The sequence below is a fragment of the Myotis daubentonii genome, chromosome 11, assembly GCF_963259705.1.
Source record: "Myotis daubentonii chromosome 11, mMyoDau2.1, whole genome shotgun sequence".
Lineage (NCBI taxonomy): Eukaryota > Metazoa > Chordata > Mammalia > Chiroptera > Vespertilionidae > Myotis > Myotis daubentonii.
Window position 1 is genome coordinate 24,322,025 of NC_081850.1, and position 18,040 is coordinate 24,340,064.

The 18,040-nt window shown below is 43.5% G+C and overlaps 1 protein-coding gene across 2 annotated transcripts in view; it reads right to left on the bottom strand.

The window, feature by feature from the left end:
* Positions 1 to 12,756, bottom strand: part of CCDC171 (coiled-coil domain containing 171) — a 264,220-nt gene extending 251,464 nt beyond the window's left edge. For both annotated transcript variants that reach the window (XM_059656616.1, XM_059656615.1), the window contains exons 1-3: positions 12,516 to 12,756; positions 4,897 to 5,030; positions 335 to 470 (exon numbers count right to left, since the gene is read on the bottom strand). In XM_059656616.1, coding sequence (XP_059512599.1) covers positions 335 to 470; positions 4,897 to 4,940 — 180 coding nt within the window. In that variant the 5' untranslated portion in view covers positions 4,941 to 5,030; positions 12,516 to 12,756. The remainder of the gene's footprint in view (positions 1 to 334; positions 471 to 4,896; positions 5,031 to 12,515) is intronic.
* Between the last annotated feature and the right edge of the window lie 5,284 nt (positions 12,757 to 18,040).

Here is an 18,040-nt window from a genome sequence, read left to right on the forward strand (position 1 = left end):
AAAAAAAATCCATTTTCTTTTTAAGTTCCTTTTTAAGCACAAAAATGTTATGGTGATAAGTGTTAAACACAGAGTTTGTAATATAAAATGAATTTAATTTTTTAATTCCTCACTTGAGGATATTTTACTTATTAACTTGAGAGAGAAAGAGAGAGAAACATCAATGTAAGAAAAACCAATCAGTTGCCTCCTGTACCCATCCAAATCAGGAATCGAACCCACCACCATTTTGGTATAAGGGATGAGGCTCCAACTAACTGAGCCAGTGGGCCAAGGCAAAATGAATCTAAATTAATCTATTTTTAACATTATTGGAGAAGAAAATAAATTCTACCTCTGCATTGTGCTTAGTTGTTATTTCTAACTTTTCTCTCTTAGCCCGATGGAGTTTCTTTCTGAAATCAGTAGTAATATCCAATTCTGCTTCACTTTTAGGCATTTGTTTTACATCAGGTGAGACAGTCTTCAACCTATAAAATGAGATCATAATAAAATACAATTCTCCATAAGTATATTTCCAGCACTTCTGGTATTTCTGATAACTATTTTTCCAAAAAACAACAACACAGAGAACATGATATGGTCCTGCCCCCCCCCAAAAAAACTTACAATCTAGTAAAAGATGTTGATTGCTAGGTAGAAATGCAAAACAGTATACAACTAGAAACAAACCACTGTCCATTAGAAGATCACCACATTGTTCAAGATTGGTACTTAAGCCTGTCTGATCCTATCACAAGCTGGGCAGTTTTGCAAGAGACTAAGTTCTTTCCTTTTTACCTTTTTAAAATATTTTACTTACTATATATGTTATACATATTACAAAAAGAAAAGTATAAATAAGAGAATACAGATTCCTGCATTGAAAGGACATCCTAAAGCCCCCCAAAATTAAAATTAAAATAATAGCAAAAGGCCCTGGCTGGTTGGATGGGTGTTGTCCCCTGCACCAAAAGGCCGCCGGTTCGATTCCTGGTCAGGGCACATGCCCGGGTTATGGGCTCACTCCTAGGGAAGGGGCATGCAGGCAGCCTATCAATGTTTCTCACATCAATGTTTCTCGCTCTCTCTCTAAAAATCAATTTTAAAATATTTTTAAAAAATAATAACAACAGTAAAGATAATTTAGAGGTACAAACTCACAAGAAAAAAGAACACAGAAGATGAGCCAATAGCAATAAAAGATTGAAAGCTGGAAGGCAGGCGAGCAAGTGGTAACTGATTCACGTATGAGAGTTAAATTCAAAGTCAACAGTGGGGAAAGCAATCTGATTTACACCAGAGTCCAACAAACTGAGTTCACTGGCAACACCTTTGAAAATGGAGGTGAAATAGAGCAGAAAACAGAACTGGTTCGAAGTCTACCAAATTAATAATGAGATCAAGTCCTCTACCTTATACACCACACAACTGAATACCAATCTTTTCCCCACTCTGGCAGGACATTAGGGGTTTATTCCCGGGACAGGATAAAACAGAAGGTCTCTGGATTGGAGACATCAGATACAAATGGGCTAAGGGATCCATACTAACATCAAGAGACTCAAGTAAAAATGTATATAATAGATGAGAGCCCTGGTCTTCTAATACTTCTTGTCTGCCAGAACAATGGCAACCAAGAAGAAATTGGAAAGGTCTTCCCTGGATAATCTACCAGCATAGTGAAAAGACCTAAAAATGCTTATGCTAGAGGTTTTCCAGCAAAACAGAGAATGCCACAAACACGAAGCCTCACACAGGGAGCTCCCAATCATCATTTTGTATTTCCACCAGCACTGTGTGAGGGTTTTAGTTTATCCACATCCTCACCGACACCTACTTTTTCAGTTTTTTATTCTATTCATTCTCATGAGTGTGAAGCGATGTGTCATAGTGATTTAATTTGTATTTTCCTAATGAGTAATGTTGAGCATCTTTGCATGTGCTTTTTTTGCCATTTGTCTATTTTCATTGGTGAAAAGCCTATTCAGGTGTTTTGCCCGTTTTAAAACTGGGTTTGTTTTTTTTTTTGCTGACCAGCGTGGCTCAGTGGTTGAGCCTGGACTTATGAACCAGAAGGTCACAGTTCGATTCCCAGTCACTTTAGAATATACTCTGAAAGTTTCTTTTAAAAATTAACGTAAGTTTACTATAGGATAAAATAATGCTATACCTAAGAATCTACCCAAGAGAAATGAAATCATATATCCACACAAAGACTTGTACACAAATGTTCACAACATAATCATCAAAGAGTAGACGCAACCCAAATGTCCATTAACTGGCGAATGTGTAACCAAAACACTGAATATGCATACAATGGAATACTATTCAGCATTAAAAAGCAAGTACTGGTAAATGCTACAACATAATAAACCTGAAGAACATGCCCAGCGAAAGAAGCCAGACACAAAAGACCTTGTATTGTATAATTCCATTTGCGTGAACTGTTCATAAAAGGCAAATCTATAGAAACAGAAGTAGATTAGTGGTAAACAGCAGTTTAAATAACTTCATTTACCCAGATTCTAGAATTCTGAAGCGTAACATAGCCATTAAAAATTATGGCAGATGGCCCTGACCGGTTTAGCTCAGTGGATAGAGTGTCAGCCTGCGGACTCAAGGGTCCCAGGTTCGATTCCAGTCAAGGGCATGTACCTTGGTTGCAGACACATACCCAGTAGGGGGTGTGCAGGAGGCAGCTGATCGATGTCTCTCTCATCGATGTTTCTAGCTCTCTATCTCTCTCCCTTCCTCTCTGTAAAAAATCAATCAATAAAATCTATTAAAAAAAAAAAGACAGATACTAAGTAATGTGAAGTAAAACATTTACTCTAATTTTTCAAATATATATTTATTCAATACATTTATATGTTCATAAGATAAAGTATGGATAAGTATGTACCAAAATATTAGTAGTAGTTAACTCTAAGTAATAGGATTATAAGTAGTTCTATTGTTTTTCATCTGCATTTTTTAATTTTTCTAAAAATGCATGTATTATTTGCATTAAAATACACACATATATGTATCCTATATAATAAAAGCCTAATATGCTAAGTGTCTGGTCATCCATTCAACCAATCAAAGCATAATATGCTAATGATATGCTAAGGTTGCTCAACCACTCGCTATGACGTACACTGACGTACACTGACCACCAGGGGGCAGTCAACCGGTTGACCTGTTGCTATGACATGCACTGACCACCAGGGGAAAGATGCTCTGACTTGTAGGTTAGCTTGCTGCTGGGGTCTGGCTGATCTGGAGTGAGTGAGATGGGATGGACATGCCCTGGAGCTCTCCACGGTCCCTCCCCATTTGGCCAACCTCCTGCATCCCTCCCTGGCCCAGATCATGCACAGGTGGAGTCCCTTGGCCTGGCCTGCTCCCTCTCACAATCCGGGACCTGCAGGGGGTATTGGAGAGCCAGTTTTGGCCTGATCCCACAGGCCAGGCCGAAGGACCCCACTGGTGCACGAATTCATGCATCGGGCCTCTACTATGTAAAATAAAATATCAGAGCAAGAAGGATCTTGAAGATCCTCTATTTAGAAGTTTTTGAACCATACTCCTCACCTGTGGTGGTGGAGAACAAGCTGATGAGACCTCACTCTTTCTTGACCCTTGCCACATTTGATAAAAGACGAAGTCCTCTTTGAGATGAAATTTTAGCAAAGTAAAATGTTTATATCCTATTCATTTATTCCCTACCCTGCTTCAGAAAGGATTTAAAGTAGCTTTCAAAGATAGGTAGGAAATGTTTACATAGAAAACCCTATTCATAGGTGAAGTACATATTAGTCATGGTACTTGCCCCACCTACACATCCTTGCTGAAAGGCTGTCTAGATAAGCTCTTCTCAAAATAAGTAAGAGCAGGGACTATTCAAGCTATTCCCACCACCCACCTCATGATGATTTTTTATAATATATTTTAAATAGATAACTAAAAAAGAAAGTTTCAAATCATAAACTATAACCCCAAGTGTTTTATTCTTAGATTCAACAAACAGAAGATTACTCTGTTACACAGTTATAAAAGTTTCTGAACACTTACTTTCAATTTCTGTACTTACTTATTTATAACCACACTTTGGGTTGCACTCTACAAGATGGTTCATTTTCATATTATAGACTCAGGTTTTTATACTATTCATATTAGAGTTGAATAAACCAAAGGCAGGCACCTCAGTTATCAATGGCACAGAAAAGATGAGCAATAGCAATTCTTACAATGTAAACTCCAAGTAAAGAAGCAGTTAGCGCCTGGCCAGCATGGCTCAGTGTTTGAGCATTGACCTATGAACCTGGAGGTCACGGTTCGATTTCCAGTCAGGGCACATGCCCATGTTGTGGGCTCGATCCCCAGTGTATGGCACACAGGAGGCAGCCAATGAATGATTCTCTCTCATCATTGATGTTTCTATCTCTCTCTCCCTCTCCCTTCTTCTCTGAAGTCAATAAAGATATATTTTAAAAAAAGAAGAAGCAGTTAGCAACAGGAGTTAAAACTAAAAGGGTGCTACAGAAGTCGTGAACTCGAGTTACGGCACTGAGGAAAGTGAAGGAAAAGAACCAGAGAGATGATGGTCAGCCCAAGTAATCACCACACACAAATGTGAATAAGCATAAATATGAGGAAAAGAAAAGATTTAGAAAGGTGAGAAAGAATGAGCAAATATATAGGGACAAAAGAAAGCGCAGACACTTTGACTTTTGAGGACCGATTAACAAAGGAGCACAAATTGCAGCACAAGGTCTCCAGGGGCATCCTTCCTGCTCCTTCAGTCCCAGGAAATTCCTACTTCCCTTACCATACCATGAGAATTCTTACAATCAGTCCCTCCAACTGACTTCTCCCTGAGCCTTGCAACCAAAAGCAATCCTCAACTAAAGAAAAAGACTGGAGGCTTACCTTTGGGTATCAACAGTAACATTACTTGAAGTGTTTAAACTCATGGTGAAGTCTTCCAACTCTTTGCGAAATACCCCACTGTTGATTAAAATTGTCCAAGATGTCTGTGACTTACAGGTTAGATGGACTAAAGTCTGTTAAAATAGTAAACAATACAACAGTGGTTATATATGTGAATCGGAGACTACAGGTGATTTTTCTTTTGTTCTTCGACTTCTTTGTATTTTTAAATTATTGTCTATCAAACATATACTTATATTCTTAAAAGCCATGTTTTATTTCTTTTTTAAAAATTAGAAGCAGCCCTAGATGGTTTTTCTCAGTGGTTAGAGCATCGGCCAGTGGACTAAAGGGTCCTGGTTTTGATTCCTGGTCGAGGGCATGTACCTGGGTTGCAGGCTCAATCCCCAGCCCCAGTTGTAGGAGGCAACCAATCTATGTGTCTCTCTCAAATCAATGTTTCTCTTTCTCTTTGTCTCTCCCCTCCCTTCCACTCTTTCTAAAAATCAATGAAAAAAATATCCTTGGGTAAGGATTAACAACAACAAAATAATAATAATAAAAGACTAGAAACAAAAATGACAAAATGTAAAAAAGATGTGCCTTCTTTTTTTATATTTTTATTGATTTCAGAGAGGGAGAAAGAGATAGAAACATCAACGATGAGACAATCATTGATAGGCTGCCTCCTGCACACCCCACAACGGGGATCAGCCCGCAACCCAGGCATGTGCCCTGACTGGGAATCGAACCATGATCTCCTGGTGCATAAGTCTACACTCAACTGCTGAGCCATGCCAACTGGGCAAAGTGGTTCTTTTTTGTAAGAACAAGGCAATGCTATTAGATTATTTTTATTTGCAAATGAAAATTAAAAATTGTTAAAAAATAGTGACAAATTCTTCTTAAACTGGAGAAGAAATACGTAGTGCCTATCTGTAGGGCATAAAAATCAGTCTGAAAGAAAATGAAGTCCAGGGTTATTTTGGGGTTCTCAAAGGTTTTTGAATAAATGAAATATTTTTAATGCAATGTTACAATCAAAGACCAAAGTATTCCCAAATAAAAGATCTCATGGTAATTTTTAAAGGCCTTCTCCTAAGGCAGGGGTAGGGAACGTCCAGCCCACAGGCTATATAAGGCCCCCAAAATCCTTTGTTCTGGCCCTGCCAAGGCTTTAGGGGTGAGTTAATTAAATGTTTGACCAGATATAGCAGGCTAATTTTTAAGCTGATAATTTTGTATGGCCCGAGAATCTTATAAATATCCAAATGGCCCCTGGCAGGGAAAAGGTGCCCCACCCCTGTCCTAAGGGATTGAAGAAGAAAGAAAGAAGAGAGCATTAGTCACTTACACTGGCCTTCTCACTGGAACCCTCTGCTATGGGACATATTCCAAATTATACAGAGCCAACCACTTAAATTACTTAACTATTGTATGAAGGAGTCTCTGGGCAAACATTTTAAACAGAGAGATAACTATAATTAATTAAGTCCACATTGGACAAATATCAAGAACCCACAAGTATCTCCCCAGCAGAAGTCCAATATCCTAAGATAGACAATGGGCTTTGGACTCAAAGATCTGAGATAGGATTCCAATTAAGTATCTTACAAGTATGTGGCAGTGGGCAAATCACTTAAGCTCTCTGAGCCTGTTTCCTCAACTATAAGCAGCAGATAACTGTATCAACCTCACTCATGCATTTGAAATTTAAGTACATATAGCACATATACAGTGCTCAGTAACTATCAACTTCTGTTACTGAACACAGAACCCTCTGAGTAAATATAATTATCCCTGACAAAGGAAGGGTGTAGGTCAGGGGTGGGCAACCCCTGGCATGCGTGCCAAACATGGCATGCCAGTAACTTTTGCTGGCACGCGAAACCCTCTCTTATAATCTTCCATTTACAATTTTTTTCTTAATATCGACCTTTTTTTTAATATATTTTATTGATCTACAGAGAGGAAGGGAGAGGGATAGAGAGTTAGAAACATCGATGAGAGAGAAACATCGATCAGCTGCCTCCTGCACATCTCCGACTGGGGATGTGCCCATAACCCAGGTACATGACCTTGACCGGAATCGAACCTGGGACCTTTCAGTCCACAGGCCGACGCTCTATCCACTGAGCCAAACCGGTTTCAGTGACTTTTTTATTTTTCAGATAAATTCAGTGTAGGTGCATCTTAGATAAATAAATAATTTTACATAGCAAGTTATCTTAAAGAACATAGACATGGATTGACGAGAGAAGGGAAGAGCAATTTCTATGCCTCTGCCTTAACTCTCCCTGCCTTCCTAGATCCGACCAGTGTTTTGGTTTCATCCACATACGCTTGTGAATCCTTGTTCTCAGTAGATGAATTTTGTTAAGTCTCGTAATAGGAGTAGCCTGACGGATGAAAGTAGTAGCTCATGCATATCTCTGAAGGTCACGAAATATACACCTGATGTAAAATCTCTGTCATCAGTGATGCAGCAGCAAAAGTCCCACTGATAATATCAAACGGAATCATGAAGTTTTCTGTCGGACTATCAGTGTACATGTATACATTAAAAAATAAATGTATTTTTCATCATCATATACTGTGTTTTTGTTGCTCAAATGAATTTTATTATTTCTTCAAGGTTCTTCACATACATATACCTTAAGAGATATCAAGTAGGCGTAACATGTTCTCAAAAAATTAGGGTTGCCACGCAGAAGAATTTTGAGTCAGAGATTTTTCTGGTTTTGGCACACACTCACAAAAAGGGTGCCCACCCCTGGTGTAGGTGATACAGGAGGTGATTTAGTCTGAGGGAAAGATGTAATAAAAGAATTGTTTAGGGAAATTGTGGATGTATAGGGATATCTAGAAGACCAAAAAAAAAAAAAAAAAAAAAGGCTAAACTGTTCTGTCCCTGCTCTCACAACCCTGAGAGAGATCATTGAAAGAAAAGAAACTCGAATAAGCCAAGTGGGATGTAGATTCAACCATGGTCCTGAAAAGTGACGGTTCCTACAGATAGACACCAAGGGATCTTTAACACAGTGGTTCATGTCGCTGATAGCAGAAGTCTGACCTAGGACAAAGAGGACATAATTTTTACCAAGATCTGGTTGTAGGGAGAGAAATTCTAGTTCTCCAGGCACCTAACAGACAAAGTTGGGGAATATGGTAGATAATCAAATACCACTGTCATTCATTTACTAGTATTGAAGACCTACTACAGTGCCAAGCACTGTACTTAGCATTTTTTTTTATAGAACTCTGATCCTTACAACACTGTAAGGATGTAAAGATGTAAAGATGATCCCATTTTCAGCAGAGAAAACTAAGACTCAGAGATCATAAGTAACTTGCCGAAAGTCACATGGTTAGTTAGGACCAAGATTTCAACTCATAACTATCTAACGCAAAAGCCCAAGCTCTTTGTACAAGGCCACAGTTGATACGTACAATTGAACCATAAGTTCTTTTACCTAAGGTTTATCATCTTTAATACAAGTACCGAAACTCTTTTGATTCAGAAAGACCAAATGACTTGCCTGAGAGCAGAAAGCTACTAAGTGGGGGACAATAACCTCTTAATCAAGCTTTTCTGATACTGAACCCCAGTCTTTGTACCTTACCACGCCTCCAGTGGTCACTCCAGAGAAACTCCCTTCAGAATAAAATTTCAAAAGTCAGAACTTACAAGGAATGGACTCTTCTATATGTCCAAGGCTCAAAAGTAGGTATATAAAATGTTTGTTTTTGTGAAAAGATTAAAAACACACGTGTGTGCAGATGTCACAACAGGCACAAACAGAACCTCTATCTCACAGGCAAATAATTTACACTGTTAGGACCTTAATAATGTCTGTTGTTCTTTGTTTTGTTTTTATCTTGGGCAAAGAAGTGTGGGAAGAGTTTATCAAATTTTAACAAAGTTGTGTCAATAAAGCTAAATTGGAGAGAGTGATCATGTTTCAGCGCATTATTTTGGTTTCTAACATCTACACATCTGAGGGGTCCTCTAGAAAGTGTCTTCTGTAGCTCAGGAGCACGTTTCATCGATTTCCAGATCATCGATACAGATAATGGAGCAGGTCCCCACCACTGCCCCATGATGTTTCTCTTATAAACCTCCCCCCGCCCCCCACTTCTGTGAGCAGAACCTGTGGCTTGTTTCTAACCAACAGAAGATGGCAAAGATGATGGAGTAAGACTCCCATGATCACACTATGTTTTATAAGATGCTGTCTTAGCAGAACGAAGTTACGGACAATCTCCTCCTGGCCTTCAAGACGCAAACTGCCATGCTGGGAACTGCCTCTGGAGAGGGCCACATGGCAGGGAACTGCAGGCCGCCGCCAGCCCACGGCCAGTGAGAAGTCAGATCCCTGTCATACAGAGGCCAAGAGGAAAGAAATCCTGTCAACCACCCGAATGAACTGGGAAGCAGATTCTTTTTTTAAAATATATTTTTATTGATTTCAGAGAGGAAAAAGAGAGGGAGAGTTGGAAACATCAATGATGAGAGAGAATCATTGATCGGCTACCTCCTGCACACCCCACACTGGGGATCGAGCCCGCAACCCTGGCATGTGCCCTTGACTGGAATCGAACCCGGCACCCTTCAGTCCACAGGCTGACACTCTAGCCACTGAGCCAAACCAGCTAGGGCAGAAGCAGATTCTTCTCAGGCAAGAAGTCAGATGAGAGCACAGCCCAGCTGGTGCCTTGACTATAACCCAGTAAAACTGGACAGAAGGCCCTCCTAAGCTGTGCCCAGACTCCTGACAGAAGCTGAGAGATAAGACGTGGTGCTGCCTTAAGCCATTAAGTTTGTGGTAAGATATTATACGACAATAGAAAACTTATATGAATAAGAAGCTTGAGAACGCTCTTGTAGGGTCAAAAAGAAAAAAGAAGTTGAGTGACAGGTCAAATAAAAACATGAGTTCTCACACCAGCCCCGCCTGTGTGTTTATACGTCTCTTTGCTTTTCTATAGGCTAATTTCCTTATGAATTTTAATGAGGGAGCTTGTATAAATCCTATCTAAGGTAACTAGATAAAGAAACTAGATGATCATGAGCAGTATTAACAACAAAAAGAACCACAAAATACCAATGAATAAGGGCAGGCCCTGGCCACTGGATAGCTTAGTTGATTAGAGCATCGTCCAGACATGCTAAGGTTGCAGGTTCAATCCCCAGTCAGGGCACCTACAAGAAGCAACCAATGAATGTATAAATAAGTGCAACAACAAATCAATGTTTCTCTCTCACTCCCTCTCTCTCTCTTAAAATCAATCAATAAAAAAATGAATAAGGGCAAGCCACAAACAGCCACAAAATCTGCACAGGAGTAAACGTGTCTATAGAGAAGAAAGCAAAGGGAAATAACAAGGCTGCATTAGAGAGAACCCCCAAAGAGCCAACAGATGTTTCATGAAAAGCATGGCAGGCTAATTTGAGAGCAGCAGATGAAAGTAGGACAAGTCTGGCCCTAGCCGGCTTGGCTCAATGGATAGAGTGTCAGCCTGCGGACTCAAGGGTCCCAGTTTCGATTCCCGCCAAAGGCACGTGCCTGGGTTGCGGGCTCAAGCCCCAGTAGAGGGCGTGCAAGAGGCAGCCGATCAATGATTCTCTCTCATCATTGATGTTTCTCTCTCTCCCCATCTTCCTTCCTCTCTGAAATCAATAAAGAAATTTTTTTTTTTTTAAAGTAGAAGTCTGCCCATTCCAAGAGCTGGCACATGAAACAGGCATATGATCAGAGTCTTGAAAGAATAGTACAGTCTGCCTCGTGAACTTTCAAAACTGACCTGCCGAGGTCCCCTTCCCTGACAGGAACCCACACTACAGAGCAACTACTGGGGAGTTAATGAGACTTTAAATACCAAGTCCATCCTCTTGTTCTGACAAATAAGGAATCTATTCCAGGAAGGGTTTTTCGGGGCTAGGTGAAAAAGGTGAAGGGATTAAAGAAAAAACAAAAAACAAGCCCTGACTGGTTTGGCTCAGTGGATAGAGCATCAGCCTGCGGACCCAAGGGTCCCGGGTTCAATTCCAGTCAAGGGCATGTACCTTGGTTGCAGGCACATCCCCAGTGGGGGGTATGCAGGACGCAGCTGATCGATGTTTCTATCTCATCGATGTTTCTAACTCTCTTTCCCTCTCCCTTCCTCTCTGTAAAAAATCAATAAAATATATTTAAAAAAAAAAAAAAAACCACTTCAAAGACACAGACAAAAGTATGGTGACCAGTAGAGGGAAGGAGGGGTGGGGGAAGGTAGGAAAGGGTAGAGGGGGGATAAATGGTGATGGAAAGAGACTTGACTTGGGGTGGTGAACAGGCAATATAATATACAGAAGATGTATTATAAACTTGTACACCTAATACCTACATAATTTTATTAACCAGTGTCACCCCAATTAACTCAATAAAAAAGAAAAAAGGGAATCTATTGCCTGGGGAGTTCAGGTGATCTGCCTGAGGTGTCACAGCTAATAGTCTATGCCAGGACTAATATAGATAACTCCAGACTAAAACCATTCCCTTCACCTTTCCTCTTGGGTTGCATTGCCTTTGTTTCCTCTTTATTTCCTGGGAAAGCATGTTCGTTTCCTGATCTACCATCGTTATGTTGTTACTAAGCACTAACTGTTGCATAAAACAAGTGACAAAACGGTGGGCTCTTTTCTCCAAGACTATACAACTATAAAATAATGTATTCAAAAGATTTGGAAACCAACTGAAATTGCTTCTCACGCAAGTATCCTTTGAGATCTGCTTCAGCTGGATTAAGTATGTACTCCCCTAGGAAAGTTTTCATAATGGAATAAGGGGGCCCAATGCCTGCAGACAGTTAACAGCCCCGGGGAAAGAGCCGGTTTTCCTAAGTCTCTCAGAGTTCTTGGGGGGAAGCTGCAGAAGCTACAGGAGACAGCCGCGCACAACTCATTCTTTCATGGATCAAACATCTACAGAACCCAGTGTGTGGCTGGCATGTTTGGTTTCTTTTAAGAATGAAAACGAGGGCCCTGACTGGTTTGGCTCAGTGGATAGAGCGTCCGCCTGCGGATTGAGGGGTCTCGGGTTCGATTCCGGTCAAGGGCATGTACCTTGGTTGCAGGCACATCCCCAGTAGGGGGTGGTGTGCAGGAGGCAGCTGATCGATGTTTCTCTCTCATCGATGTTTCTAACTCTGTAGCCCTCTCCCTTCCTCTCTGTAAAAAGTCAATAAAATAAAATTTTAAAAAAAAAAAAAAAAGAATGAAAACGACGTGGTCTCTGACCTCGAAGGGCTTTTCCTGATTCTCGGGAGGCTGGGCTCCGCAGTCTTGAGTTGTAAACCCGAGAAGCTGCAAGCCCAGGACCTCGGGTCCCTGCCCCGTCTCCGGGGAACTGCGGCAGCGGCGTCGGGCTGGGATGCTCCGAGGAGCACCTCCTCCCGGCGGGCGGGGAGGCCCAGCCCCGGGGGTCGAAGGCGTGTCCCCACCGAGGACGCGAACAGCCCCGGGACAGTCCCAAACTATCCTGGATCTCCCTCAACACCCCCTGCAGCCCCCCATCCCGGGCCTCTCTACCCCTCCCGCCCAAGTCCTCCACCTCCAAGGCCTCCCAGCCCGCGGTTACCTCCGGGGGCTCCCGTGGTCCAGACCGCACACCCGGGAGGGACCCCAGGGGCAGCTTCAAATCTCAGGCCCAGGCTGGTCGCGGGGGTCAAATCAAAGCAAACACTGTTTGGACCGGACTGAGCCTAGGACCCGGGGGTGGTGAACCAATAGCAAAGGTGGGCTGAGAGGGGACAAACCCCCTGGAGACGGTGTTTACAACGGCCACTTCCGGAGACTCCACTCCGCTCGCAGAGCCTCCCAGACTTTCGCCCGCCTCCGGCCCGCCCCGCCCGGCCCCCTCCTCGCCCCGCCTCCCGCGGCCGCGGCTCCGGGAGACGCACGCGGAGAACGCGGGGCTCCGATTGGAGGAAGAACCGCGGGCCGCGGGCTGCGCGGCTGCGCTGTCAGGAGGGCCCGCGCATGCGCCGTTGCTGGAGAGCGGCTCCCGTAGGCGCCTCCTCCCGGCACGAAAATGCCCCGACCCGCGCTCCAGGGTGGTGGTCCCAGCGTGGGGACCCAGGTCACGGTCTCAGAACCCCCACTGAGGAAGCATCTGAGGTCGGATCCGGACCCTGCGCCGTAAAACTGGCCTCCCCGCTGATCCTCGGGGTCCGCGATCCGGCTCCGAGCCAGAGGGAAATTCTCTCCGCTCGCCTGCTGCACAAGCGGCCTGTTTCCCGCAGTTTAGACCGCTCTCCGCCGGCACCCGCTTTGTGTCCCCTCCTCCCATCCCCATTGTATCCCGGCTTATGGTTGTAAATTGGGCCAGAAGGAGGCGGGCCCGGGCGCCGGTGCTGCTGCAGCGCCTTTCGTTATAAATATTACATAACGAGGTACCTCGCAAAAAAAAAAAAAAGACCTTGGATCCTTAGCATGTGCAACGTCTCTCCTATCCCCCTGCTCCCGCCCCCAGCTCCGAGCACACATAGACACACACAGACACATGCACACCCGCCTTCCTCTGGTTGATAATTATACTTCGGTTTCTCCCAGTAGCTGCTTCACAATCTGCTGCCCCCTCTGGGAAATTGGAAAACCAAATCCTCTTTTGTTCCTTGGCTTTTGAAACTCTCTTCCCCACCAAAGAACATTGCAAATTGGCGGGAGTTTGATTAAGCATTTTATTTTCACCACCGTCGCCTCCTCTCCAAAAAAAGGTGCCTAATGCAAAATGAGCCTTTTATGCTAAAATTGTTCCCATTTTATTGTAATCAACCTGAAATCAGGTGTAGGGCACCATCTTTCCCGTCTCCCTGGGGAGAACCAACAGCCATACTAGTAAATGCGAATATAAATTGAGATTTGATTCTAGTAGTACTGAAACTTCCATTGGTCGGAGTGTAATCATTTGTATTTTAAAAGGAGACCCGTCCCACTTCCTCATAATTTTTACCAGAAAGAGAATAGTTGCTTCTAAAAAAAAATAAAAAAAGAGTTTATGGAAAGGACAATATAGCCCACTCTAACATTTAGAAATTAAATGGAAAATTACAACAGGCTAATGAGATTAAGGCTTTTTTTTTACTTTGCAAGTTTTAACTAGTATTTATAAAATTTCTTATTTATGTTTTGTATTGATTTTTGAGAGAGAGAAAAAATCTATTTGTTATTCCACTTATTTATGCATTCATTGGTTGATTCTTATACTAGTACTAGGGGCCCGGTGCACGAAATTCGTGCACTGGGTGTGTGTGTGGGGGGGGAATGTCCCTCAGCCCAGCCTGCCCCCTCTCACATACTGGGAGCCCACAGGCGTTGACCCCCATCACCCTCCAATCGCAGGATCGGCCCCTTGCCCAGGCCTGACGCCTCTGACAGAGGCGTCAGGCCTGGGCAGGGGACCCTCATTTCCCCCCATCACTGGTTCTGCCCCCATCCCAGGCCTGATGCCTCGGCCAGAGGCGTAGACCCCCATCACCCTCCGATCGCCTGATCGGCCCCTTGCCCAGGCCTGACGCCTCTGCCAGAAGTGTCAGGCTTGGACAGGGGGCCCCCATCTCCCCCTGATCACTGGCTCTGGCCCCCGCCCAGGCCTGAGGCCTCTGGCCCAGGAATCATGCCTGGGCAGGGGACCCCCATCTCCCTCTGATCGCTGGCTCCACCCCCCGCCCAAGCTTGATGCCTCTGACCCAGGCTTCAGGCCTGGGCAAGGGGACCATCATATCCCCCCAATCCCCGGCTCCGCCCCCCACCCAGGCCTGATGCCTCGGCCAGAGGAGTTGCCCCTCATCACCCTCCGATCACCAATCACCAGATCGGCCCCTTGACCAGGCCTGAGGCCTCCGGCAGAGGTGCCAGGCCTGGGCAAGGGACCCCCAGCTCCCCGTGGTTGCAGGCTCTGCCCCTGCCCAAGCCTAACGCCTCTGGCTGAGGCATCCGACTCAGGCAGCGGGGACCCGCAGCTGCAGCGGCCCCGTGATCGTGGGCTTCGCTTTAGGCCCAGGCAAGGGACCCCTAGCTCCCGGGACTGCCAGCTTCGACCATGCCCAGCTCCCATCGCTGGCTCCACCCCTACTTCCTGCTCTCACTGGCCAGGGCGGCAAAGGCACCTGATTCTCCAATCATGGCTGGGGGGCAGGGCAAAGGCGGCCCCAGGGCCGCCTTTGCCCTGCCCCCCAGCACTTAGCTCCCCTCTGGGTTTCCGATCACTGTCAGTGGCAGGGGGCTTCTTCCTGCTTTCCCTTTCGCCTCCCTGCATTGTGCCTACATATGCAAATTAACCGCCATCTTGTTGGCAGTTAACTGCCAATCTTAGTTGGCAGTTAATTTGCATATAGCCCTGATTAGCCAATGAAAAGGGTATCGTCGTACGCCAATTACCATTTTTCTCTTTTATTAGATAGGATGTGCCCTGACTGGGGATGGAACCTGAAACCTTGGCATATCAGGATGACACTCTGACCAGCTGAGCTTCCTGGCCAGGGCTTGTTTATGCTTAAACAAAAATCACAAAATTGAATATTATGTGGCAAGAATAAATGCCAAATATACTATACTGCACACTTTTTTTAGTGAAAAATAGATGCAACACAAAAACTTGCTATCTTCATTTATTTGTTCACTTAGCAATTATGGAATACAGACTATATATCCAGCCTGGTGCTAGGTGACAGGAATACAGGGTATTAATATTCACACATGGGAACTAGAAGTTAATATCAAAAGGCTTGAGCACCCCCAAAGGCTTCACCAAACTGAGATGGAATTGGAAGATGTGTAAGCTACAAACACCAGCACATAAAAATGCATGAGGCATCTGGAAAACTGGAAGATCTGCCTGCAGTCTTAAGGTTAGAGTGGAGTGGGGAATAAGATATGAGACTGGAGAAATAAGCAGAACCAGATCGCAGAGGGCCTGTAGATCATGCTTAGTTTTTTAAGCAACGAAGCTAATGAAAGGCATTGTTGTAATCCTATATAATAAAAAGCTTATATGCAAATTGACGGAACAGCAAAATGACTGGTCGCTATGACTTGCTCAATGCAGGAGCTGCCCCCTGGTGGTCAGTGTGCTCCCATAGGGGGAGTGCCGCTCAGCCAGAAGCCAGGCTCACCGCTGGCAAGCGCAGCAGTGGTGATGGGAACTCTCCCACCTCCGGGGCAGCACTAAGGACCTCTCGGGGGATGTCCACCTGCTGGCTTAGGCAGACATTCCCCAAGAGGTCCTGGACTGCAAGAGGGTGCAGGCTGAGCTGAGGGACCCCCCCCCCCCCATCATCAGTGCACGAATGTCGTGTACCAGGCCTCTTGTTATTATAATAATTACACGATAAATCTGACTGTTTTAAAATACTTAGAGTGCCCTGGCTGCTGGTATGGCTCAGTTGCTTGAGTGTCATCCCATGCACCAAAAGGTCGCTGGTTCCATTCCAGGTCAGGCCATATGCCAGGGTTTTGAACTCGATCCTCAGTGTTTCTCTCCCACCTCCCTTCAAAAAGAAAAGAATATTTTTGAGATATAATTCAATTTATCTCTACTAGCACTCCACCAAAACAACTTCCATAGTCAATAGCCACCTCGTTGGCAATCCCAGACCCCTTGAAATCACGGACAGTGATCGTCCTCAGATTTCTCTTCTCTTGGTTTCTCCAACTCGGACCTTTTTGCTGGTGTTCAGGGAACTGTTATCCCTTTCTTGCCCCTCAAAGTGATATTTTCTGAATGTCTGCCCTCAAACTTCACATTTTCCCATATAAGCCCCCTCAGTGATGTCACCCATTCCTGTAAATGTGAACTCTAGGTCTTACATTTTCAATTATTTTTGTCCACCTGATATCCTAATATCATAAACTGAGCTCTGGTTTTGAATTTTTAACTCCAAATGGAACAGTGTCATTTTAATGTTTGGCAATATTGAGTTCAGTACACCTAAAACCTAATTATCTTTCCCAACTTCTCACTGGAGCCCCCCAAACTACTCCTCTAACTATTTATAAAACTTCTAATCTCTTAGACACCCAAATTAAAAGAAAAAAAGCTCAGAGAAACTTTCTTCTCTCAAGCTCTCAATTTCTAAATCTAAGAACCAATTAAGTCCTACTTTTTCTCTAAGTCTTCTGTCTTCTTCTTACGCCTATTTCTAAACATTTTCGTTTGTTTCCTCATTGCTTCATACCCGGACACTTGTGATCAGCACCTTCACTGTGGTCTAAGGCAAGTCACTCACCTCTCCCTTCTGTGCAAATTCTCAACATCTTTACAAGTTGACAACTAAAATCTATGGCATTTTAAACCCGCAAATATGAGAGAAAAGGATCAAAATGAAGACATTCTCATAGCAATGTTTTTTTCTGATATATATCTCCCCAGGCAAGGGAAACAAAAGAAAAGACAAACATGTAGGGAAAAAAGTAGGAAAATATCAAAAGCAGACCTATGGGCATATGTGTTCCTTTCTGACTCGAGGGGAGTGTTCTCTGTTATTATATGCATGTGAGCCTTATGGCGTTTCAAGCACCAGATGATCCACGTCCTTTTGACCTTCAGTAACCTTCCCCAGAAGGTTCAAACCCCAGGTGCTTGATAATTAAGCTGCTTTGATATCAATTCTTAGAACTGCAAGGCCTTGCCATAATTGCTCTCAGCGGCCCTGGTCTTTTGTTCTTTCAATCCCCATTCTGTATGCTTATATTACCCTCTTGATCAATTCTTTTATTGACTCCTCAGTCCTTCCTGGATGAAACTTAAACTTTTCTCTCATCAATCTAGGGTCCCTAATCATGTCCCTATCTGCCATTCCAGCCTTGCCTTCACTCTCACAATCAGTCTTTCCTCTCATTCACATTAGAACAGAAAACAAAATATTTGAGAATAAATGTAATAAGAGGTAGGCATGGACTTATATTAAAAAGTTTTAAGATATATAAAGTCATTTAAAGCTTTAAATCCACATAACATTGTTTATTGAACATATAATATGTGCCAGGCACTATGATAAATAGTTTTACATCTAACCTACTTTTTTTTTTTTCAAAAATGCAAATATCTTTGTTTACTCCAATAATACATGGTCACTTAAGAAATTGGGCAACTGTAGAAAAGCA